General features: G+C 38.8%; 1 protein-coding gene across 1 annotated transcript in view; it reads left to right on the top strand.

The window, feature by feature from the left end:
- Nucleotides 1-1,629: 1,629 nt before the first annotated feature.
- The window catches only part of spon1b (spondin 1b), a 43,214-nt gene continuing 17,641 nt past the window's right edge, over nt 1,630-27,202 (top strand). The window contains exons 1-6 of the mRNA XM_079450581.1: nt 1,630-2,351; nt 2,910-3,016; nt 6,270-6,403; nt 9,367-9,440; nt 9,707-9,823; nt 10,691-10,839. Coding sequence (XP_079306707.1) covers nt 2,120-2,351; nt 2,910-3,016; nt 6,270-6,403; nt 9,367-9,440; nt 9,707-9,823; nt 10,691-10,839 — 813 coding nt within the window. The 5' untranslated portion in view covers nt 1,630-2,119. The remainder of the gene's footprint in view (nt 2,352-2,909; nt 3,017-6,269; nt 6,404-9,366; nt 9,441-9,706; nt 9,824-10,690; nt 10,840-27,202) is intronic.

The following is a 27,202-nucleotide window of genomic DNA, read 5'->3' as shown; positions in this document are numbered from 1 at the left end:
CTTTTTAGCTTCGCAGGTCCGCTCCTGCCCTGGTCTCCAGTTGCCTTCAGGTTTGCTGAGGCGGCATGGGATTAACATATTCATGAGAGGTGTCTTCGCACCTGAGCTCTCCCCATTCTGCATGTGGCAAAATCAGAATTTTTGTCAATGGTGCAACTTTTGAATTCGCTGTGATGTCTTGCTCGTGAGAAACAGGAAATATCATACAGTACGGAGTGTGTCGTGTACTCAATGACCTCACCAGGATATCAGAAACTTTTTAGCAGTTGAAAGCAAGCTTCCTGGCAACCTTTGCCGTTTCCTTAAGTAGTAAAAGCTGTCTCTGTGATGCATTAAGTTGCCATCTGGCTTTATCACCCGTAGTTTTGACTCTAGACGTTGTTACCACAGTGACATCTGGATGCAGAGTCCCATACTGGAATAGCTGCTTAAAGGTATAGTTCAGCTAATAAAAAAATCATGACGCAGCCCATTTTTTCGTTAAATATCAGTTTGTTATCATCCTTTGATACTGAATTCCTACTCCAGAACTTTAGTGCTATCGGACATAATAAACTTCAGATTATGTCTTCTCAAAACTTTCTTTCTCTGTCTCTCTCCAGTGTTATGAAGCCCCTACCAAGGATGAACCGAAGCATTAACAACAGCTCAAATGCCGCTGTGTTTCAATCACACAAACCCCAAGCTTAGTACCAATACAGCCCAACAAACCATCTGCTATATTTCACACCGGCCCCTCGTGGTGTCACACCCCAGAAGCAACTAGTGGCTGATCAATAGGTCAGGTGAGATCACACACAGGTTAAGTGAACGTGTGAGATGCCAAACAAACTTCTCGGCCTGGAAGGTCATTTTTTATAGGCATTTGTTGGCAGGTTGGGTCTTTGTAATGTAACTTGAAGGTATTTGTAAGTGCCTAGTTTGCAACCCTTTTGGTGAGCCGCCTGTTTTATCACTGTCTGTGTTTTGTGTCTGCACAGATCTAGCCCTTAGTGAGCCATTGTTGCAGAAGAGATTCATTGATGTAATAATGTGTATTAACAGAGAATCAAAAATACCTGGAAAGATTTTGATTTTGTTAACAGAGAAATGAAAAATGAGAGTAGTTAAAAATATAGATATTAAATAGCAGATTTAATATTTCCGCCATCTCAAAACTGCTTGAATATGTTTACGACAAATTCATTTTTTGTTTGAAAGTAAAAATGTTTATATAATGGCCACTATTAGATAGAATGTTCTATTTTAAACATAACTTAAACACAAAATAAATAAAAAGAGTGTATATGTGTTAAATTGAATGTGTATTTGGTTACGGTTGTATTCATTTGACAGACTAGTGAGCGTTCTACATTTTGTCGTAAAAGTCAATAATAAGCAAAGCTAGTTATAGATGGGAATAGTTAGGAGCTATAAGTGAACAGCATAAAAGTTTATTGCTGGCTGTTATAATTAAACAAAACATTTAATTATAAAACTAAATGTTTAAAAATATTCATTAGGTTATTATGTAATTTATGTGCCCTTTAAAATGTAGGTGAACCAGAAATAAATAAACATTTAAAAAGAATAACAAAATATTCTCCGCGCGTAAACAAATAACAGGCGGAGTTCCCCAAATCAAAGCGCGCGACCCTCTGACTCTCTCCGCCTGCTACTGCAGCTCCCGGCTGTTCAAACATAGTCTCTCTCTCTCTCTCTCTCTCTCTCTCTCTCTCTCTCTCTCTCTCTCTCCTCTGAGCATGAAGGTCAGTCTTTGGCATGTGTGCATGTCTACAGATTGTTTAAAGTCTGCTGGCTGAATCTCTATTGGTCTGCGCTCGGTGATCACGGAGACCATAAAGGCATTTCACAGTGCGAGTAAAGTCAACATCAGTCTCGCGCACCGCTGTAACGGGACTATCAGCCGTCTGAGATCTCCACATTACAGAGTCGCTCAGCTGGAATGGATACTGTGTCCTTTCTCCGTTTTTTCCCCTAAATGGACCTCAAAATAGACAAGTTCCGTCGATTCACGCAGCATTGGATGTTCTGTTTGTTCTGATCTTTTTCCCCCGTTGTTTGGCGGCTGGTGCTAAGATCGCAAACTTGTGTTTGATAGCCAAGCGCACAGGCGAGAATGGGTGCGATGGACAGAGACGCGTTGGTCGCGCTGTTCGTTTTCTTCAGTATGGTTTGCGTACATTCGGACGCGTTCGGGAGAGAGACCGCGGAGAGACAGTCGAGGTCGGATGGTTTCTGTCGAATCTTACGGACGCAGACGCGCGGCGCTCGCAGAGACGGACAGAACGAATTTCGTCTCAGAGTTGAGGGAGATCCGGAAACTTACCAAGCGGGGAGCACTTACAGAGGTTAGACAACAATATAAACATGTAGCCGTACGTCTTTATATACAAATGTATTCGTAAACATCGGCGCGGTAAGATATTGGAACTGATCAAGCTTTGCGTAATGACGCAAATGTCATGGGTTCGATACCGGATAAAAATAAATGTACTGAATGTCGCTTTGGATATGCATTAAGTGTAGAATGTGATCTTTACTCAACTTTATTATTTGTAAGGTTTTATGTGCAAAATATGTGCAAACACGCTGGGAAGTGAGTGTTTATTGGAATCTGGAAAGCTGTCCAAAGGGTGTTCGCAAGAAAATAATTATCCTATCTTTTACACATCAACAGTTTTCATTTCATTTAAAATAAATATAATGTCTCTATAATGTAATTTTCAATGCCACTGGAAATTTTTATGAGTTACGTCCAGCATGTTTGTACATGCATATGCATTCACTGCTCATGCGAAAAAGCAACTTCATGTGAACAGTTTGCAACTTGCCCTGGCACACTGTAGAGATCTGACCTACTGTTAAGCTCATTTCTGATATGACCCACATTGCCTTTCTTTCTCCAGTGAGTTTGCACGCTTCCAGTCCATCTTACTTCCGTGGATTTACCCTCATCGCACTGAAGGAAGGAAGGGAGGGTGTCAGCCCTGATGATTATGCCGGCACTTTCAAGGTGAGAGATTACAGTGACCCTATATAACTGCCCTGAACTCCAGCAGTCAGAGGAGACATTCTAATTGCAGTCTCTGTAGAAATGATTCGCGTCGGATTGTCTCTGCATGTCGTAGACGCAGTACATTAGCAGACTGTTTTTCAGGAGCATTACAAAAAGAGTACATGTTGAAGAAAGCAACACCTGTGATGTGCTGTTGGTACATTGGGACCCAGGTCTGAATCCGGCACGGGTCATGTCCCGATCCATTTTCTTCCTTCACCAACTTTCCTGTTTGTCTCTGTCCTCGAAATAAGGTCTAAAAAAGTCTAAATAAATACTTGGGATCAGTGAGTTTGAAGCACAGGTGAGAGAGTTCAAGCTTGAAAGGAGCACAGAAATTATCTTTCTATTTCTCTAGATACGCAAACTACTTAGAGCAATGTGTTTATAATCAGATCAAGTCACTTAACACTTTTAGAAAAAGCCATAACAACTGTACTGTAAGGTCCTATAGATCTATCATTTCATCAGAATCAAAGTTTGCTTTATTGGCCAAATGTGCTTTATTTTCACAAGGAATTTGTTGCGATTTTTTTAAGCTCTTGGTATTTGACCAAAAAGCAGAGTTAAATCTCCCAGACACACTTCTCCTCATTGCTAATTCACTGACCCACTCACAGTCATGTCCTCTGAGAAAGACAGGAGCCCTATCATTTAGTGCTCTCCACATCAAACCACACTGCCGACCAGACTCGAGCAAGAAGGCTGTTAGCGCGGGCATCTCTCCCCCCAGATCTCATTAGCCGCGCTTGCCGCTCGGCGCTCCTCACCGCTGTGTGTTCTCTCAGATTGCCAGCCGGATGTTAGCTAACATCCGCCTCTGTCGAGGTCTTTAACTGGGAATTCTCCTGTCCTGACAGTTTAAATTGACTGAAAGGTAAAATGAATAACACAGTTAAGACGAGAAACAAAAGAAAGGAAACTTTTCTGTGTGTGGGTGTTATATTGAGGACACAATATATTGCGCGTGACGGTTGAGGTTATGAGAGAATCATTTAGGCGTCCTCTGTAGTATAGTGACACAATTTTTATCTTCGGAATCTATTTTTACAAGACTACGTTTAGCAGAGAGTTCGACCCAGTTATTAGGTTGCTGAGTTTCCTCTGTGATGGAATCTTTGTGTATTGGAAATGATTGCGGAAGTGTTGAGTTAAGCATAAGAACTTATGAACTTTTTTACCAAGTTTGTTTGATCTTGGCCCTGACCATGACTTCTTTTATCTGCAGAATGCAATGATACACCGTTTTTCATGGAGTCATATGTTTAATTTCACACTTAAAGTGATCGTTCACCCAAAAAAGAAAATTCTGTCTCTTCAAAGTATTTTTTTTATGTTCTGCAAATGAAAGAAAGTCATACAGGCTTGAAATAACAAGATGCTGGAGTGAATGATGATAGAATTTTCATTTTTGGGAGACGGGGGCTAGTTTACATATGGGGTTGTTTAGGTTTTAATAACCTAGCTGAAAATCGTATTAACCTTTCATAACTATAATATCAGTAGCATTTTATTTTTACTGGCAAGGGTCATCTTTAATGAAGACAGGTAACCGAAAGATTTCTTAATATCAGGTATGGGCAAGTTGTCATGTGTTTTTAATCTTTTTTGTTAAGACAACAAACCCATATTGTAGTAAATACGCCTTGTTATTGGGGCATGTTGTCACAGGAGGTCAAAATGTGTTTAGTGAGCTGTATTTTTTCTCTTGTACTATATACCGTTAGATCGTAAGTCTATGCCTGTAAAGAAAATGGCTTTCAAAAATAAACCTATACTTTGAAAAATATTCACCCAAGTAAATATTGTGACTACCGTGATTTTAGATAATAAAAACTGAAACAGACTTTCCTAGTATCTCTTTCCGTAAGGTCTTATTATTTTCATATATCTATAAAATACCTCTGAAATGCAGAAGAACAAAAGGACCTTATTGTTTTGCGGACAGAATCTCATTCAGAATTGTTTGCGGTTTCCTTCTGTTTACGATGCCTTTCAAAATATTCATATTCATCAGTCATCACGACAGCTCCTACAATGTTGTTGCTCTGTTTGTGGTAGCACGACTTCACAAACAACTCTCGGGCCAAACAAGCATTGTTGAAATAAACATCTCAACATTTATTTTGCGGAATCTCTCAGAGGAACCCCTTGATGATAAAACATCTTCAATTCCGTGAAGAGACACTAAAATTCACTTAGGCCACCTCTTGTGTGGCGATGTGTTTGCGTGCGAGAGAGACTGAAAGAGGGAGAATTTAAATCAGTAAACACTAAACCACTCTCGCTGTCCCGCAGGAACGTGGCCACGCAGTCTTGCTGGGAGCCACAGTCAAAGTAAACTATACTTGTCTTGTTTCCTTCTCTCTTTTCATTGCAACCTTTCAAGACAGCTACTTTTTACCCGGAAAACAATGTACCCGGCTGCCTGGCCCACATGGCCTCTTTTAAAATAAACACTGTTGACACGTCCTACAGCATATCCTTTCAAAGTTTACCCCAGTTTCACTATTAATTTTAAAGTTTCCGGTTCCCTGTGCGTTCTGACCGAACAAAGGAACAAGGTTGCTTGTGATGCCAAAAGTGCATTTCTGACTTTCTTTGCAAAAATGAAGGACAGAAACCAGACGCTATTGTGTGCAGCTGCAGGTTTACACAAATATGTGCGTGCGTAAAAGGTTGGGAAGTATAATCAGAGAGAAAGAGAGAGAGATGCAGCTATTTGTTTTTTAAAGAACCCAAAATTAATATTTTGTTCAGAACACTTTTATCAAAAAAATCACACTTACATTGTTTGACCCTTAACTTCCTGAGGTGGCATATTACGTGCTCCAAAGAATAAAAGTGTATCCAAGGATGTGTGTTTTATTTTATTACATTTTATTAAATTGCAAATTGCTTTATACAAACCCAAGGGAATTCTGCATTCCCTTTATTTGTAAAATGTACATTTTGTGATCAGTAAAGAGGTAGTAAAGATATTTTAATTTTTGAAGACAATTTGGATGTGCATGCTTTTTCCTTTTTTATCTTTATCAAATTTATCTTTTATCATTTCATCCCTCATAAAACATAAATTATATTCCACATAAACACATTTTTACACTACCATTTCACCTCGATCCCTGTGATTCCACGCAATGAAGCTGTATGAAACGCTGTTTTAACTACACGTACTGTGAAATACTTAATTGCCAGTGTTGTTCCATAGCTCATCGACGAAAGCGACACACAGTTCATGACCAACTGCCCCCCGGCCGTCACTGAAAGCATCCCTAGGAGACGCACAAGGATACAGGTGTTCTGGACAGCGCCGCCTTCTGGCAGTGGCTGTGTTACCCTCAAGTGAGTTATTGCTGGTTTTTATTTTCATCTTTATGTTTGTGTAGCAGAACTGTGACTTTGTGCTGATGGATGGGAACCTTTGGTGCTGAACTGATAGATTGTTGAATAAATGAAAAGGATAACAGTGAAAAGGGGAAAAAACGTACAGTCTGCGGCTCTGTGCCATTTGTGTGGAAAATATAAAGCCTTGTCTCATTTAAGCCTTGCTTTATCAGTCACCTTTTGGCAAAATATGGTAAAGATAAGACAATAGCTGTTTCGCTAACGTTTCAAGGTCCAGTGAATGAAATTTAGCGGCATCTTGCGGTGAGGTTGCGAGATTGCAACCAACGGCTCAAACCATTCCTTTCGAAGCAAAACGGTGGCTGACACAGAACTAAGATGTCGTCACTTGCCGAAGGAGAAAACATATTTACGAAATGCTCTCTATAGAGCAGTTTGTCTGTTCAGGGCAACTGTAGAAACAACATGTTGCATATAAAGAGACCTGATGTGTTTGTAGATAGAAATAGCTCATTTTAAGGCTATAAAAACATAACGCTTCATTATGTAAGGTCTTTATACACCTTTGAAGACATATTTGTGTATATTGCCACCATGTTGGAACACAAAAGTCACTTTCTGAAGAACATCCTGGCCACACTTTTCCATATAATGTAAGTGAATAGGGACTGGAGCTGTCAGGATTTTTACATAAAAATCTACATCTATCTATAAAAGTAGCTCTTATGACTTATGGCATATGATAACTTTCAACTGTATGACAAACAAACTATTGACTATTCAAACGTTCACCTTTTGTGCTCCACCAAAGAGAAAAGTAATGTGTGTCTAGAGCAAAGTCCAGGGTAAGTCAACGACGCTGAATGTTCATGTATGGTGAATTATTCTTTTAAAGGTTTTATTTATTCTGAACTTTCAAATAGTTTCCTCCCACTTCATGGTCCTTTACCGCACACAGAAGAACACAATGATGGTCCTGAGCTAAACAAAATGTGCATTATCTATCAGTGTTGCGGTATCAGTGTTCCCACTCCACCCCCTCGTGCTTTCATGATGTCTTCATGTCTTTATTTTCTCGCCCACTCTTTTTGAGGTCATAAACAACTTTAAGTGCCTTTGATGCACTGAAGACATCTGAAAGTCTCTCTCGGGCCCTTCGGTGCAGTACAGTGGCGTTCATATGCGCATATTTTCCTGTTTCATGTGCCTGCCCTCAAAACACGGTTTCCGAAAATCACATTCTGCAGATCTCCGAATGTCTGTCTGGCTTCCTTCACACTGCACACAAATCCAATTTGGTTTTCAAATTTGGTCTATGAGACTAATGCATTTTTCCCCTTGCAGAAAGACAGTACAGAGTTCAGAAAGTATAGTCAATCTCTGGCACTTGTATGTTGGTTCCTATAGTTAAAACGTTGAAAGAATTTCTTTCCAAAAGTTCTTGAATTTGGTTTCACCACAAATGAGATGCTTTTAGTAGGACGTCAATTGTTACTTTATTCGAGAAGCTGTATTCCTCATATGATCTGAATCCCAATATTCTCTGTAGTCCTTAACGCATACTCCTGACAATATTATTATGTTTGTTTATCTGTATTTCACACAAAATGTAGCACCTTGAAACATTTCCTATGCCAATGGTGTTGTAGTCGCTGTTACTCAGTGTTAGTGTGTCAAACCGTGGAGACATTGCATGTCGTAGCACCGGCCCATTGCCAACCCCCAGGCTCCAAAACACAACCAGCTATAGCGTCTAATGAAAATCAAATAAAAGTGCAATTACTTCTGGAATCCGACCAGCACGTTTTCAAAGAAATATCAGGAAGACCTAGGATTGGAGTCCCTGGGGTATCCAGTTGTGGAAGGGTTTGTTCGACACGCATTCAGATGATGTTGACATGTTTAGTTAAGATTATCAAACCCACACTGGCCAAATGCCAGAGGAAGTGAACTTTTCTTGGAGCTTGGCGAGTCTTGAGAAGTCACAGATTGTTGCCCCCTGTTCAAGGAGAAGTTTATTAAGGCTTTGGACAACAAAACAACTTCAGTGCACTTCGAGCAGCCCAGCAGAGCCAAAAATCCATCACGGTCTCAAGCTAGACACATTCTTGGAATTTAAATATTGCGGACAGATTTCTGACACCCGTTTTCTTCCATTCCTCCATTTTGATAAGGCCGGCACCAGTTTCCCTGCAAGCCACCCACACAGCATATGAGGTTACTCTCAGGAGGGCATAGCATTATGAACAACTCTAACATATATCATATCCATCACCGACAGTGGATAGACTATAGGGGGATGGAGAACCAGTGCTCACCATTGGAATTCCACATGAGTCGCAATGGAGCAAAGCTGATCTGAGCTGAGCGTGGTTTGGTCTTTGGGCATTTTAAAAATCTTCTTCTTTCTAGAAGATATTTTAATAACATATTTCTCTATGGTTTTGTATTCAAGGCCAAACTGTTTAAAGCGTTTCTGGTTACATATTATTACATATGTTCCAGAACAGCCGTGAACTGAATGACGTGTGTGGTCGTGTTATGCTAATTTACATCGGACTGTAGCATTATCCATCAAAGCCCATGTTAATGGTTCAGTTCACCCGAAAATAAATTTCCGGTGTAATTTCTTCACCTACATGTCATTCCAAGCCTGTGTACCGTATGGCTCTTTTCTATGAGCAACATAAGAGAAGATATTTTGAGAAATTCTTCGTTTGTGTCCATATAAAGGAAGTCAATGCGAGGCAATGTTGTTTGGTTAACGACATTGCAGAAGAAAGATAGTAATTCAGGTTTGGAGTCACATGAAGGTTATACATGTATATATATGAGGTGCATTGTTGATGCAGTTTTGCATGTGATAATGGTGTGAAATGTCCTTCAAAGCATTCTTTCTTGGAACTAGATAAGAGACTGAAATAGCACAAAAATATTTTAATGTCTTGTCTTCATTACAGGGCCAGTGTTGTGCAAAGAAGAATCATTTTCTTCCAAGATGAGGGCTCTCTTACCAGGAGATTGTGTGAGAAAGGTAATATCAAAGCTGGATCCCCTTATGCACGCCCATGTGCATGTGATTACACTTTTACATCTACAAAATCAGTTTCATCGGCCTGGTGTTATTTTATTCAGTACACAGCCCATTTTTTTCTTCTTTTTTTTATGTTTCTGTTCTAAAGAATAAGCTGTAAATGCTTGTGATTATGCATGCTGTCTCTTAGATGTCGTATTATGGGTGTGCGTTTGTGTGCAGAGCGCAGTTCACGTGTTATGTGGATTTTATTTTTTGAACGGCAGATCCAGGTGCAGCCACAGAGAAACCAGTTCAAGAGTGCTGCGCTTGTGGAACGGCAAAGTACAGGGTCACTTTCTTTGGAAACTGGTCTGAGAAGGCGCATCCTAAGGACTACCCAAGTAAGGCAAAGCCATTAGCAAAGTATATTATTACAGTAAACCTACAACACAAACATGAGCAATGTGCTGTGGGATTTTGCTGCCTGGCCTGGTTTGCTAATACAGCAGTGGACAAGACACCGGGCTTATCACCTACAGTATGTGCGCTTCAGCAGTTTGACAGGAAGGCAAGTCCTGGTGACCATTTGTGAAATATCACAGAGCATATTATGGCTACTTAAAGGGACAGTTCACTTCGGCAACTTAAAAGGCACATTTCACTCAAAAAGGAAAGTTTTGTCATTTGTTCCCACTCATGTCGTACAAACCTGTGTATGACTTGGTGACTGAGAAATGTCTTGGTGGTTTCGTGTCCATACACGTCAGTGGGGTCCAGTGTTGTTTGTTTCCCAACAAACTTCAAAATACCTTCTTTTGTGTCCTGCAGAAGACAAAAAGTCATACAGGTTTGGAATGACATAAAGATGATTAAATAATGAAAAACATTTTTGGTGAGCTATTCCTTTAATAGATCTGTAAAAGCAGATCTAGTTGATCTAGTTGATATTTGCAGTAAATATGTGTACATCTCTTTAAGAGATGGGTAAATGCTTTAATATACAGTATAAAGACATGCTAGTAATAAGTTTCTTCAGACATTGAAATAGCTTGATATGTCTTTGTGATTTATCACCGTATGAGGTCGCATTGTACTTGTGTTCACACTGCTCAATGAATGAATTCGTCGTATTTTTCAATTCGTGAACTAAAGATAACAAATAATTGAATTTTGATTCCAGTTGAGATCAAATTGTTTGCGCTCAAAAGTGTCCTACACACAGCAAAGATAACGAGTGTTTGTTCATGGCTCTTGTTTCTGTCCCGAAGGACGTGCGAATCATTGGTCGGCCCTCATTGGTGCATCTCACACGAGGAGCTACGTGTTATGGGAGTACGGAGGTTTCGCCAGTGAAGGCGTCAAACAGGTCGCTGAATACGGATCACCAGTCAAAATGGAGGAAGAGATTCGGCAAAAGGTAGACCCTCCGGAAATATTTTTGGGATTAACTTCAATTTAAACAATAAGGTTTTAAGAGAGAGATAAGGTTGTCCTGGAGATTGAGGGATTAGTTTTAATACATTTTAGGACACATTAATCTTGACAGTGCTGTATATTTGTTTGAGATATAACCACTGTTGGGGAAGTGACCCTGAAAAAGTAATGAATTACTAGTTACTAATTACATATTCAATAGTGTAATTAAATGACTCTCTCCAAAAAGTATTTAACTACTTAATACTAATTACTTTCTCTATCCTACATCAAGCTGGATTAGAAGTGATTCAAGGATAGACATGAAATGACTTATTCAATTCATTCAAATTACTAATAAATAACTAGATAAATTCTTCTTCTTAACTGACCAAAGTATACAAATGTGAGAAGGACACTTTAAAGCAAACATTTCAATGATGTCGTTTCCACTATTGAATATATGACACAGGATTTAGTTAAATTCCATCAGAAGTAACTGTAATTCAATTACTGGAAAGTAAGAGTAATCCCTTATTTTTCGTTTTCAAGGGGAAAGTAATTCAGTTACAGTAACTAATTACTTGACACCCAACACTGGATATAAGAATATGGCCAAAACGGAAACATGTTTTTGTTAAAATGTATTATTCATAATAAGCACTTGTAAAATGATAAGCGTACAAAACTCTTTCATGTGTACAATAGTTCTAGGAAAAAAATAATGATTTCAGTGCCCAAATTGAAGTACCGAAGTGTTTGTAAAAACTTACATCGCTCACTCTGTGTTTGTGAAGTTTACCGCAATCTCTAGCGTCGGCAGTAACGTAAGAGGTTGATCAGTTAACACATGGTTCTGTCTGGCATCTTAATTAAACCATTATTCAGTATCAGCCAATCTTCACATTGTTGTAAATGAATGTTCATTTTAACCACTTGAAAGACACGTTAACAGTGGCACAATGGCGTTCTGAAGCAGTGCACGAGCGGCCAGCCATTTAGCAGCTTAGTGGAAAGGCGTGTGCAGTATAACTCACAGTTAATACAGTGTTGGAACTGACGGGCTGCTTTCATGAGAATTTTAAAGGTCACCTGGGAGAGGTTCACATCCTACATCTTCCGATTTATCTTTTAAACAATGCACCGTCCGTAGATTTGCAATGAATCTTGAAGCATCTGAGATTAATGATCGTAGCGTCTCTTCTTCACATCCACAAACGGCAGATTTTACCTGCAGCTCTTGTGGCATCTTAATAATGTGTTTTTAGACCTATTGCATTTAGGCTGTCATGCAGTTGTTTTTGATGGGGTGTGGGTAAAGCCCTGGCTCATGAGGTACGCTAGGTGGACTACGAAGTGACCAAAAATACCTTTTAGCAACTAAGTGGTTCTTATATTAAGTGGTAGATGTGCTGGAGCCCAGTGGTATAGTTTTCGTGTAGCATTCAAGGAGATTTAGATCTGATCCATTTAGCAATGCAAGAATATTAGAGTATATAACAAAATTTGATGGCTAAATTATTTCATTTAGCCATATTTAAAGTAATGAATTGAATTACTCTGATTTGCAATGGGAACCTTATAATAAGGTATGTCCAGTATGATATTGCAGGAAATGTCAGTTTGACATCATTTGACTTTAACCCACGTATACTTTAAGTTTGTAGAATAACCTGCAACTTTTTGTTTTAGAGATGATTATATGGAGGCAAAAGTTATTTATTTGATTTATATTTTAATAGAATAGACCATTCAAATGCTCCTGACGCAATACTGATGTTTCCGTTTCTCATCGACCTGAGCGAATTAAAATATATGATCTCCTCGCAGCCTTACAAATAAGAAAGATCAATTCCTTTTCAGTGCTAACAGATCATCACATGGCTTATATTAGATAAGATTTTTTTGCAGGAAGCCTTTGATTTTTGTAGATTGTCTCGGGACCTAGTTGATGAATTTACACACAACTATTTATTGATTCGTGCTTCGGGCTCGTTCTGCCGTCAAGATTTGTTTGGTTTGGCAATGAAAACAAGCATGTTGATAGTCCTCCCAACACAGTTCATCCAACAAATTACGAGTCACAAATAATCTTAACAAGTTCTACAATGAAAAACCAATATAAAACTTTCAAAGACACATACAGTGCTGGAAGACTGATGGCCAGATGGCTAACAGAGCAGTTTTACCATCTGCTTTTTTATTCTCAAAGCTGTCGAGCGTCTATCAAGTTCCCAAATTGATTTTGTTTTGTTCTATCTATCTTGTCAAATTTATATTACAGCTCTTTTGTGCTTGCAGGGCTTTTTCCACATGCTTGGTCTCAGATACCGTTGCTTTTACCTGACATGATCATTTTTTCTATCTATGGAGGTGAATGCTTTGTAACTCCTGTAAGGTTACGTCCATCGAAGGGGATTATTTCGTTTTTACTTTTAGGCCGAACCCGGGTGCTGCCTGAGAGGTATAATTTTTTCAGCAATGATCACGGCGCTGTAAAATGACTTACAAAACCTATGTAGCCATTTCCGAAACCATAATTTACCATCATTTTTGGCAGGAATTTGGCAATGCATTTGCGACTGAAGCGACCCGTGCAAATAACTTTGTAAGAAATGTGACTCTTTTCACGTTCCTGTGGCTGATTCTCTCCTGAATGCTCAATTTCGACACTTGAAAGGAACATAGTAATACCTATTCAACACCACAGCGCGGAGGCCCTTTAGCGTTGTTCTTTAAGTATGGACCAGCGTTCCTTCCAGCCCTGTTGGAATTCATTGAAAGTGCAAAGTCTGACCTTAAAAGCTGGAGGAAAATAATCCCATAATGAGCTAACAATTATAATAAGCAAACATAAAACAGTTTTGCATTAAGAGGGAATATCGTGCCGGCCATAAAGTATACCGTTTTCTTCTTTACGACTGCATGCTTTAGTGGTTCTCCAGGTGATACTGTCAAGTGTCACCTCAAAGTCACAAGGTCTTATAAAAGCTGCAATTTCTTTGCCTTTAGCTAGTAGAGATGTCTTTATTGCCAGCACATGAAATTCAAATAATCTCTTTCCTCACTTTTATGGTGATTCAAATATGCAGTTTTTTGTTTCCCCGAGAGTCCCCTGGTGAGTTTTAACCTTGAGCTAGCGGTCCACACTTCCAGACACCTTTTCACTTGGACCGTTAGAATAGCATTGTAAAATGCTTCAGTTAGTTAATGAGGTACACGTCATTGTTACAGGTGTCGTAAAACCGACTATGATGTCTGTGTGTTCGCCCAGGAAGGTCGGTCAGTTTTAACCAATGCAAGTCCATGAAATACTTTTTCACTAGAACCAACGTTTTTTTTGGTTTTGTTTTGTGAACCAGGCGACAGTAGTCCAATGTTTGTCCGCATAAGCCTTCTGGTTAAACTTTATTGCGAGTGGTTAGTTCACATGATGTTTTCATGCAAAACGTTAAAACATGCAAAAACGACCCCTTGGTGTTTTTTGACCCCACTGACTTGGTGTGCATCTGCAAACACTGAAAGGCAAAGAGAGCTTACTAACATTTGTTGTGCCATCTGTGTCATTATGAATCGTATTATCTTGTGCCGGTGATGATATATTTAGCCAGCTATTTATCAAAAGCACAGTATGAGGCAAATTGAAATGGCTTTTAGAATGAAGCTTTCCTTAAAGAAGACGGGATGCTTAATGCTTCTGGAACATGATGCACGTAACCGAAATGTCTAACAAACAGTATGGGAGCTCTGTATTTGTATGCTAAATACGCCAGAATAATTGTTGTCGTGCTGTATAGGTAGATGTTTGTTTGCGCCTTTAAAGGAATTGTTCACTTTCAAACTACATCTTCATGGTAATTTACTCACCCCTGTTGTCATCCAAGATGTTTATGTATTTTTTCTTTAGTCAAAAAGAAATTAAAGTTTTTGATGAAAACATTCCAGGATTATTCTCCATATAGTGGACTTCAATGGACTCCAAACAGTTGAAGGTCACAATTACAGTTTCAGTGCAGCTTCAAAGGGCTTTAAACGATCAAGGTGAGCATTTGTGTTTATAAAGCAAATACATTTTGATTTTTTTTAGAAAATTACCGATCGTTTCGCTAGATAAGACCTTTATTTGGTCGTCTGGTAACGTTTAAAGCCCTTTGAAGCTGCACTGAAACTGTCATTTTGAGAGTGCATTGAAGTTCACAACATGGAGAATAATCCTGTTTTCATCAAAAACCTTAATTTATTTTTGACTTAAGAACAAAATACATAAACAGCTTGGATGACAACAGGGGTGAGTAAATTATCATGAAAATGTGTGTTGAAAGTGAACAATTCCTTTAAGTAAGATCTATTAAAGTGTGTAGGTTTGAATTCAAAATCGCAGCACTGATGTGAATTTGTTGAGATTTGCTGATTTGCTGAGCTATTGAATTTTAAGTCTTTGTATCTTTTTATTGTCTTAATTGTCTGCTGAAGCTTCCAGACGTCTATTAATAGTTTATGTAGCTCAATTGGTACTGGCACAGCACACAAAGTAAAAAAATCACTGAATGCACATTAAAAAAAGTGTCTGCCAAATGTGTTAACAGATCAGGTATTTACAGATTTTAACTTTAAATCGATACCCTTTTTATAATACATCATTTTTTAATACATTTAATCATCTACATTTATGTTTATTTATTTCGCAGATGCTTTTATTTTCTATTTATAATGCAGCCCTTATTGTTAGTTCAATTTACTAATGCATAAACCAATTGTTAATAAATACAACCTTATTGTAAATAATTCAGAAATTATGATTCTAGGACCCTACCCCAGTCTTACATTGTTTGGGCAAAGAGATAAACAGCAGTTTATACTTTTCAGGTTTACTTATTTACTTACATTACAAACAGCTTACTTGTATTCATTTCTGAATGTTAATCTGGGATAGGAGGCAGTATTTTGTCATCATAATAATTACACACTAAAGCATTAACTAATTCATTCCTTTGAATCTAATTTGTAATAAAAAGACATAATTTTCTCCTATTTGTTCATCCGATTTGCATTCTTTTGAGTGTTAATGACAACCGTCTCGGATTTTAAAGTGCGAACATCGTGCTAAATTGAGATAAATTCTTGTAGGCTACAAAAAAACCCGCTGAAGAGTTCCTCATTAGCATTGCAGGTCATCAACGAAACAACACATTTCTTGCGCCGCGCTATTCAAACTAGCAATTAAAGATGAAGTCAGTCCCCATGGAAACTACATTTGGAGTCTTTTTTGCATATCTCTGTAACTAACATTTGTGCCTATTTGTTAGATTTAGGAACACATTTCTGTCTGGCCAATCCTGTAAAAGACCAGTTTAGCATTAATAAAGCCCAGAGGGAACATACAAAGGCGGTTGGGCCATCTCTGTCCCGAGCTGTGAAGCTAGTGATGACAACAGAAATATTTTCTAATGCCTAATACCCGTGAGCCCAGCTTGTGAGGCTTTGGATATTAGCCACTGGATTTTTCCCCACCGCCCAATCCGTCTACCGGCTGAGCCCATTGTCCGTTAAAGCTCGACCTGCCCGGCGGACGCCCGATGTGTTTGAAAACAAGCCAAGGTGCTTTAGCGGGGACAATCGTCTCCCTTCAGCCGACTGGCAGGTTTCAAGTTGCCTGTCAGCTTCTCTTTGGATGCTGCGCGGGTTCGAAAAACAAACCTGCTTCTAATGCTGGTGGTTCCAGCTGGCATTACCGTTGTAAAAAAACACAAAGACAGTCAGGTTTCAGAAACTGTTTCAAAGCGTATATAAAGCAGATCTAAAGGCAACTTTAATGTGCGTTTAGTATTCATGAAGACCTCATTTTGGAGTAATAGTCTGGTGGAGGAGCGGTAGCGGAATTTGTTTCCAACTGTAGTGTTGTTTTTGCGTCCAGCCGGGAAAAGAATTGGGTTTTTAGCTAATGGGCATCTGAACAAACACATAAATAAGTGTGTGCTCAGGGGACGCTCACAGTAGAAAGGGTGTAGGGTCAAACAACAGCTTTTGGTTTTTATATTGACATGTGGGCTCACTGATGGCGGTTTAGAGGGTTTATTATTTGTCATTATATCCAAATGGTTGTTCAGAAAGTGAATTGTTGGTATATTGTATAGTGACTTATTGTATGTGTATGTGCAGCCTGTGTAATCTCTGTGGTCCTAAAGTGCCCTGGTCATGTGTTCGGGAAAATCCCTGAGATCCAAAATGGAATGTGAAACATTAGCAGTGGGCTTTGTTGCGACAGCAAAAACTCAAACCCTTCCCCATACAAAGCTGTCATGATCCTGTGCTTCTTGTCAGGAGTTTTCTAGTTCTGTGGACAGGGTTGTGATAGTACCATTTCTTTTGTGCTTGATGTGTTTCTGTGTGGAAGCATGTGGCCTTTGTTGTTACTTTGTGCCATGTGCTTTCGCATGCCTTGGCCCCGCCCCCTTGTTCCCGGCAGTCTCGTCCTTAGTGTTTCATTCTCCTCACCTGCCCAGTGTCAATTTCCCTCGTTAGTTTACCCCATTTAAGGCCCTCGTGTTTTCTGTCCCGTGCCGGTTCGTTGTGTATAGTCTGTTGGAAGTTCAGAAGCTTGTATAGCTTATTCCCCAGCGTGTTACCCTGTTCCAGTCTTGCTTTGTCGTGTTTAGTGGACTAATATTACTTTTCATTCTGACTTTGTTTGTTTTGCCCCCTTTCGGGAAGTTCCTGTTTTGTGTACTTATTATTTGCTGTTTGCCCCATCATGGGTTTTTGTTTTATTAAAGTCATTGTTTCCCACCACCTCTGGCTGCTCTTGGTTTCTCTGTCTGTGCATTTCCTGACACAAAGCGGTGTGCCTGAGCTTACGGCTGGTAGCTGTTCCTCCCGAGCACCCCACGTTTCGTCAGGGCTCCTCTGACTACCTCCAAAGTCCACCCTGAACCCCTGTCTCACCGTCCCCTCGAAACATTATCTGAAATACAGGCAGAAAAAGCATACTTGACAGTTTTGTCACCGTGTGAGTTTCGGTCTTGACAGGTTATTAGCGGAGCGTCATGAGGTAACAGAGAAGAGAAGTTTGCGGACATCTAATTAACAATGACACTGTCTGGATGTCGGGGTCAATTGAACAGCGCTGCTGTAAATTGCTTGTATTACATGGATATGGACTTGTGGTTTATTTGACAGGGCTCTGGAAAGAAATGATTTCATGCGCCGCTCCTGGTGGCCACGTGTATAGATGAAATTTGACTTTACTAATTTCCTGTGTAAATGAAAGAATGAGCAGCCGGGAGAGAAAGAACAGCGAGTGTGTGAGATTTCAGAGACAGATTCCAGTTCATTATTAGGAGGTGATAATTAAGTCCAAATGTCGACTATAATAAGCAGCGATGGAGATGGCAGGTGAACTAATGGAATAGGTACAAAATAGCTTCGGAACTAGTATGTTGTTCCTTGTATGTTGATAGGGTACGGTGGGTTTAAGGGCATGTCAAGGGGCCTATTGAGGAAAATGAGAAAGGACCGCCCACCACGATGTCCTTTACTTTTGTCTCAACCCCCATGTCTTCCTTCCAGAGCATATTGCTATGAAGCTCTCAGCCCCTGTCTGTCAAATGAGAGAAGCAAAGGCAAAGCACTTCTTAAGCGTTACAGGATGTGCTCTCGTTTTCAGAAGCAACTGACTTGAAAGGTAATCCAAAAGTGGTGAAAAAAAAAGACAAACCAAGTGCAACTTCTTCAGTCAATAATATTGCAGTATTTTCTCCATAAAACTGCAGTTAAAGGGACTGCTCACCCAAATGTCTGTGTTCATTTATTCACCCTCAAGTTATTCCAAATCTGTATACATTTCTTTGTTTTGATGAACACCAAAGAAGATATTTGAGGAATGTATGAAAGCAAACAGTTTTGACTACCATTGTCATTTTTCCTATGGTAGTCAACGGTGGCCAAGAACTGTTGCACGCATTATTCAAAATATATTTTTCCGTGTTCATCAGAACAAGGAAATTTACACAGATTTGGAACAACTCTGGAGTGTGTAAATAAAGACATATTTTGGGGTTCTTTTTGGGTTAGATACGCATAGATACAGTATACGCATAGATACAGCATAGATACAGTATACGCATAGATACAGCATAGATACAGTATACTTCATGATTTTGTGTTTCATTGAAGTAAAGTAAATAAATAAATAGATGTGATCAACAGGACAGAATAAATCTAAATACAGTATGATATCAAATATTATCAAATTGTTGCTTTAAAATAAATGAACGACCTTCAATGTAACTTAAAGAGCACTGTGATAAATTGACAATTAATGCAAAAACTAAAATAGTATGTCTAAATATAATTAGTTTTTTCAAATCTGTTACAACTCAGGAACTACATCAGTCAAACAGACAGATCACTTAAATGAGCTTCAAAACTACTGACATGCAGGCTAAAATCCTTACGGTTTCCTTTTTTAAAGCTCATTTGCTGTCTTCGCTGGCCTTTTGAGCGTGCAGGCCTCTCAGCTGTCAGTCAGGCAGTGTGTGTGAGCTTTGGCCCCGTCGGTTTGTTTTGTGCACATTCTGACCCCCCTCCGAACAATACGTGTTCGGCAGGCCTCCCGCTGCGCTAGCACAGAGCTCCTCCGACCAAATTACAGAAGATTACTTTCAGCGGGCCCTTTCCTGTGAAGGTCTCATTTACATAGGGAAAACATGGCAGGGAAAAGAGGCCATTATTGAAAACGGATTTATGAGTGATCCCTCATGAATTAAAGAAAGTGCGTCGCATACTGTGGCTTTATTGTGTTCAGTCCAAGCGTCGGGTTATGAAGACTGTACCCAGGGAGTCTGGGGTCCTAAACGTGCCATCTGAATCTTAACTAGGCGTTCTTTTTACGATCTTTCGTAGCTGGAAGTGAGAGTCCGGTTCTAGTTTCTCTGGGGAATGAGCATTGTGAAATACCATGTGTGTCCGCTGAATCCTGAAATATCGCCAGCTAGTCTTTTATATTCATCTATACACCGCAGCTATGGCTCACGGCATGCTAATTTCTCGGTGAATAATGAGGGGTGTATTGTGGTCATTCACTGTAGCTTAAAATCGAAGCCAAATTTCAAACATCTATTTTCTAAAGTGGTCAAAGTGAGGAAGTCAGGTTCAAATACGGCTAGGGCTGCAAGGCTAAGATTAAAAAGCAATAAATGTCTGCAGACTGACATTAAAACTTGAAAGGAAAAAGGTGGCACTTAGGGGATAGTTCACCCAAAAATTTATATTTTTCATCATTTATTCACACGCGTTGTTCAAAACCTGTATATGACTCTTTTTTTTCTGTGGAACACAAAATAAGATATTTTGAGAAATGTTTCAGTGGTTTTGTGTCCATACAATGGAAGTCAATGGGGGTCAATGTTGTTTGGTTACCAACATTTTTCAAAATACCTTCTTTCGTGTTCTGCAGAAGAAAGAATATCGTACAGGTTTGGAATGACACGAGGACGAGTAAATTATGAATTTTTGGGTCACTATACCTTTAAGCACAGTTTGTTTTGAAAAATGATTTGCTTAAAACAAACATTTTGAGAAATAAGTAAGCACTTAAATACATCTGGATGACTGCTACATCTCTTTCATGAATCAAACCATTTAGAGGATTTAGTTGCTTACTTATTATACTCTGATTCAGATTTAGTGCTCCCCAATTTTTTTTAAAGGAATTTGATTTTCAAACCAATGCTGTTTTTTGTCTTCAAGTCAATGAAATCAGACTTTTATCTGTTCGCTTATTAATACACCGTAGCACCACATTCCATTTTTGTTAGTGTAAGCAGCGTTGAACATTTGACTGCTAGCAGAATCTCACAGCTCCGCAACTAATAGTCCCACTGCAGCCCTGTCAGACAGGAAGATGACTGGCTGCGGTTTTCAGAAGAAAACGGGGGGTGCAAGTGACAGGAGGTGGGAGACAGGCTTCAACTCTGTAAAAGTGCAAGATGCGGATGGAGAAGATTGTAAAGGTCTTTCATTTGTTCTGTTTTGAAACATGCTTAACTGAAGTCCACGCTGAGCTTAATGGATGTGGAAGGGGGCACTTTTCAGTCGAAAAAAACAGGATGGCTGCCAAAAAGAGATTGCTGTTACAAATAGGCGGTAAGTGAAAAATGTTCTGAAATTAAATAACTGGAGAAGACGTATAGACTTTTAAACCTCTCAGTATCACTTCAGTGTGAAGGAGGAGCGCATTAAAGTGTGTTGCAACTAAATCAAGTGTGACAGTCTAAATAAAAATTTTGAAATGATTCCCTGCGATGTGCAAATGAAATCGATTACCTAAACTGAAATATTTGCCGTGATGGCTTAGTCTAGCTGCCTCTCGGTCCTGTGTGATGTTCTGAGCCTTTGATAACACACACACACACTCACTTTGTAGTTGGATTCAATTTTAGATCAAGGTTCAGGTGGGACCCAGGCGGCTGGGTTTGTGCCGGAACGTCAAACTGGCACATCTGTCGGGTCAGGAGGTCCATCGCAAATCTTTTCTCAGCCTGTCTAGAAAAGCACAAAAGACAAATCCTGCATGCCTTAGAAACAGGTTTACCAGGGGGTGTCAGATGTTTTTTAAGATGGTGATGGCACTTTAGTGGAGAAGCATTTTGAGCCATCACAGTTCTTTAGATGGAAAATCCTATTTTAATCATCTATTTTATTTCTGCATTGGGTTTCTTGTTGTAATATTTGTTGCTGTAAGTTATCAGAAAGATTGGCAGAAGTGGACCTGTTGGAAAACATGCATTCTGGGATTTGATGGTTTCTAGATTAGTCTCGGTTCAGTTATCTGAGGTCACCTGATTTACACATCAGATTTCAATTCTTGTTAGGTCACTCAAACAGATATAGATTTTACTAGAATATTTCCATTTGATTTTCCATTTATAAATATATAGTCTATTGCCTACTCTGTAAACATTTTTTTAATACAGTGCAGATTTCTAATATACAGTTTTAAATATTTGCATATTAAAGAATATATTTGTGTTGAGGATTTATGTAGTGGCTAGATGTGATGTGTGGGGGGGGATATTTATTCAGTATTTGCTTCAGTATGTCCCTCAGGCTGGATTAAACCTTTAGAATAGAAAGTGTTTGAATTGTCCAGCACTTTTAGGCATTTTTAATGAAATCTTTTTTTCAGATCCAACTGGAAAAAAGGTTAGACGTTGACAGAGGATCGGAACAGGGCAATTTATATAATGATGCAGGAGAAAAAACAATGGGTTGTCACTTTCCTTGTTAATTTATCAGAGCAATTGTCAATGTATTTACATAGTAATGTATGCTAATGGTCTTTTCTGGGCTAAAGATTGTTAAGCCGAAGCTTGTACAACACTATAGAAGCACATTAGCTAGACCTTAAAAGGTTTGTTCTTAGCAGTTTTTTTACCAAAGTCACTTTAAAGAAAGTGTGTGTGTTACAAGGACAATCACCAAATGGATAGAAAGGTAGCCAAGGTTTAACCTCCCCAAAATGAGTTTGCAGGTTTTAGATGAGATTATATAAAGGAGTGTGTAAGTGCTATAATCGGGTCCCCGGTGCATCTAGCAACCGTTTGCAAGTTTGTTGTGGTGTGCCTTTCACAGCATGTGAGAAGTCGAGCAGATTTTGCTCCTGTTGTGGCGTAAAAAGAGGATTTTATTATAATGTTACCGCCCTTTAATCTGCACAATTCCACCCACCGCGCTTCCGCTTTATTGTCACAAGCGACAGCGGTGTACGTGGCGCCATGGCTAAAGTTCGTGGACAGCATCCAACCTCGGAAGAGACAGGGGTGGATTCATTTTATTTTTTGTGGAAATCCATCAGAAACCATAAGTTAGCATGCTGCGAGCATATCTTTTTTTGAAGAGGCAAAAAGTGCTTCATTTACAAAGCCATTGAGTGTTTTTATGCAACAACTTGTTGAAAGTGCTCATCCGACGAGTCCTTTAAGTCTTTTTTTATTTGGTTAGCCTGAATGTCAACAAATTTAGGCTCTAGTTTTTTAATGCATTCTATTTTTATGTATGATAGCAGCAAATAAATAATCTATCAAAAAGCAAGTTATAGTAAATATTTAAACTGGTGTTGTGAGGAAATCTTTTTACATTCCCAACATCGCTGTAGTATATTAGCATTGTGCTATTTAGCATATTAGCCTGTGACGCTTGTTACTGTAGCGTCTTGTTTTTTTCACATCTTTAGAAAACTGTCCTGTTCATAAGACGAACATAACTTGTATCATCTTTTTGCTGCAAAACAGGAGATGTAGTTATGAACACTACTGAAAAGGTCAACTTTAAATGTCTTTGCTTACTTTCCTGACCTCAGGTGCTCACATTTGTAGTAAGATTTCTAAACACATTCCGCTATTAAAATATCTGCATGTTTTCACCATTCACCAAGTCATGACATTTGCGTGTGTATTTGGTCAGATTTGATATTATCCCACTTAACCTGTTTGTAAGCTGTTGGAAATTTTCTGGCCTGACAATGCAAAATATCCTCAGAGCAGCCAAAGTTAAGCAATGTGTTAACCTGATCCGCCTGCCTGTTTTATGTCAAGGGATTGCTTCCCTAACCAGATTAAAACAATGAATATTCATCACGCAACCCTGAGGCTGATTCATAAAAATGCATGCGCGTGTTAAACGTTTATTTTAATAACCTTTAACTCAACCCCCAAATGACAGAACATTGAGGCTCAGTGCCACACACTTGTTGTTTGTTAAATGTGGAAAATACTAAATTAATGGCCCTCAGGTCCAACACGTATGCAGTCAATATGTTGCCATATGAATTAGCAATTACGTCTGAACTTTTCGCTTAGGGGGATTAGTGCCGTGGCATTTGAGAAACAAAATGATTAAACATCTTTTTGTTTCTCCCAGTATAGCCTTTCTTTTCGTTCATATCTTTAATCATTTTATTGAATGTAAAGCATGGCTGGGTTTTTAAAGCAGTCTGTTATTGTACATGAAAAACTAATTACGAACGAGATGCTAAAACATCCACAGAAAATGAAATTCTCTGGTGCTTCAGGAAATGAAAGCTGACAAGTGTTTACCTGTGAGTTTCCACATTCTTGATTGTAATTTTTTATTGCTTGATTGAATTTATTTCAGTCTGGCCTGTTATACATGATCGTGGCTTTACTTTTTTTCTCTCTTTAAGGCTGTGTCACAGCTTCTTCGTGTTTAAGTGCTTAACCGGTGTCAGTAGCACATGTAGAAAGTAGACATTTCCTTTGTTAATGTTTAAAACTCACTCAACAAAATTCAAAATTCAAAATTCAGTTTCGCATACCTGCTTTGCTTTAATCTTTCAATTATTTTTGCCTTGTCTTGTTATTTGCGTCTTGATGGATTGTGTCTGATAAATCCATTACATTTTGCCTGCACGCTTTGGCTATACTGCCTATTTTCATCAAACTCAAATCATCAAAGTAATTTCTAGATTTCCATCATTCACGCCGTTCGATGTACCGCCATACTCATTTGCAACCGATGCCGATATTTGCAGTATAAACGAGTAAACAAACAAGCGATATTATGCACGGGTTATAATTGAATGTGTAAATACAGTGACAGCGCAAAGTAGTCAACTCTCCAAAGCTAATATTTCTGAGTAAAAAAGTTTGTGTTTACCTGATGCATTCAAGAGGTAAAATCTCCAAGTGTCAGGGATTCATTGTCCTCAGCTTCTGACATTTTTGGTGTGGCAAGAGGGTTCATCAGGGCTTTCATTAATCCTCCATCTTAATTGCTTGACTCCGTTACCTAATGTGTCACCTTCTATTAGACGAGTTTGGATGGGTAATGTGCGGAAGACAAGATAATTACAGCGGGATGGCTTGGGCAGCGCACAACACAGAAGAAAAGGTTATTTGCATCTGTATGGAGCTGGGGTGCCATCGAGGTACAAAGTGCCATGTCTGAAAGTACTGATAATGCGTTCAGTTTGCAATAGAAATGCAGGCTGTACTTTCTTATCTAGTTCCCTAAGCGAAAACCAAATTGCATCTGAATCATTTTATCAGAGTTAAATACCTGGAAAGGTATAATGGCCTTTGGTTTCCTACATTTGTAAGCTTGGTTGATAGAACTTAAGGGAGGTTCCCAAAAGCTCCCAAAGTAAAACTGAAGAAAGTAGATTTAGACCAGAAAAACAATTCTGATTGTTACAGTTCATTTCATTTCCACACAGGGCCTATTCCAAGAAGATAACAAGCAATTAAAGCTCTGAATATTGTTAGGAAGAAGGCTAATCTGGATACCGGCGATCCGTTAAATTTAATGATCTTTTTGGCGCTCGTAACAGGCTTTCAAATGTATCTTTCAATGTCAAAAAATGGATTTTGGAAGCAAGCTAACTTTTTGCTTGGTAAATATTATTAAAGAACTTATTGGAACTACATTTGTAATCTCCATCCACCTTTATCATGTCCCAATCTAAATATCATGAATTCCTGTGTGTTTCTAACGTTACAGATATCTTCTGGGCAAGATTGTCATAATTCTTCAAGCTTGCTTTGGTCAGCAGGTCCATTTCTTTGCCAGGTCTGTTCCCTTTCTTGGCTGGAGGTCGGAAACTAATTGCAGACCAAAGGGCTGAGAAAAGTAGACTCATTTTCTTTCACCTCTTCGTCGGTGGTAGCACTTCGGCAATGGGTATTGAAAGAGACAGGTATGCCATAATTGATTTGTCAAATGCACTCCTCCCGTTAAAAAGCACAAAAACATGCTTTCAAGTGCACAACTGTACAATAAAAGTAAGACTGGAATAACTTTCCACGTCTAATAGACCAATTACGTTACATAACACAATGACATGCTCGCAGATGTGCCAACAGAGATGCAAAACTGGTAACCTTTAAAAGTGTAAAGATTTTAAGGTGGCGGCTGCCCAATTAGCAAGGGGTATGTGTCTGAATTCTCACCACCTGGTCATGAACTTTTCATTACAATGCACAAATGAAAGCCGAGGATTGTGTTGCCAGGTTACATGGTAGCATCTGCAGCCATTCCCATTTTTGTTTGTCTAATTGGATTGAGGCAAAGTACAAGGGCTAATGTTGGAACAGTGACTGAAATTCAAGTGATACATGCTTTTGTGTCTTGAGTGCATAATAAGGTGTAATAGAGAGAACAGAAAAACAGCGGATCTGCTGTTGTGGAGTCAATTTGAGCTCTATTGTGTTCCTAAACATATTATCATAGTGCTTTGTTTAATTAACAATCTGTCGAACATTCATTTGAACCTCAACACAAATAAAAGTGGGACGATTAATTGTGAGGTTCAATTTGGGTAAAACTTTTGTGATCTGAATAGAAATGGAAGCAGAAACTGCTTTTACGCTTTGTATCTCATCACTCACACAAAAGCCTCTTTTACAAGCAGTGCCCCAAAACTATACAGACAGAAAAGTGTTTTTCCTAATGTATCATACGGCCATATAAACTTAGATTTGCATTCTAACGTCAGTTTTATTAAACTTTTAATGAATGCACTGAAGAACATTTCTCATGTTGGTAACAAATGATGTTTACATAGTTCAGAAGTTCATTTTGGAAGAATTTGAGTTCATATTGTTCGGTTGCAGATGTTGGTTTGGTGGCAGATCTAAATTGTTGAAAATCTGAGAATTAGCTGTTCACTTGTTGAAGAAGGCTTTTTTCCCATTTCTTGATCGTTTGATAAAAATCCATTATTTCACAAAAGCCCAGATAAATGAAAGTTCAATAAACACTTGACAAATGATTACGGGCAATTACACAAATTAAGTAAATCAATCTTAGACGATGTCAATGAACTACAAAATTTAATTAATTACCCCAAAAAATTATTCTGCTCAAATCGCAGAATAAATTGTGTTCATTTCTCATCTACGATAAAGGAGTAAAATTGTGTCTTCAGTATTTTTCCTGTAGTCACAATCAGGGTTGCCAGATTTGAGTATAGCTATAGCTCAGGTTGTGTGAATAATGGTAACATGTGTGATCCTAGTGATAAACGTCAGATTTGAAGTAATCTAATGAAATGAAATGAAATGTTTTATTAGGGCTGTCAATTTATCACATTTTACTTTAATTATTATCTAGATGGAATATAATCACGTTTTGCGATGACCGTTCAGTGTTTCTCTAACTCAATTGATATCAAAGTCATGGCTTCGATCCCTAGGGAACACGGATGCTCATAAAATGTGTGCCATGTAACACCCTCTAAGTTAATGTGGATAAAAACCTCTGCCAAATGTCGAAGTATAAAATCTGGCAAAATATGAATTCAGTAAATATTAATATAGGCTGCACTTTTTGATTCACTTGATTAAATACTC

The sequence above is a fragment of the Barbatula barbatula genome, assembly GCF_947034865.1.
Source record: "Barbatula barbatula genome assembly, chromosome: 25".
In the NCBI taxonomy this organism is placed as follows: domain Eukaryota; kingdom Metazoa; phylum Chordata; class Actinopteri; order Cypriniformes; family Nemacheilidae; genus Barbatula; species Barbatula barbatula.
The sequence above is the reverse complement of the archived record's forward strand: the minus strand, read 5'-3'. Positions and strand labels throughout refer to the sequence as shown.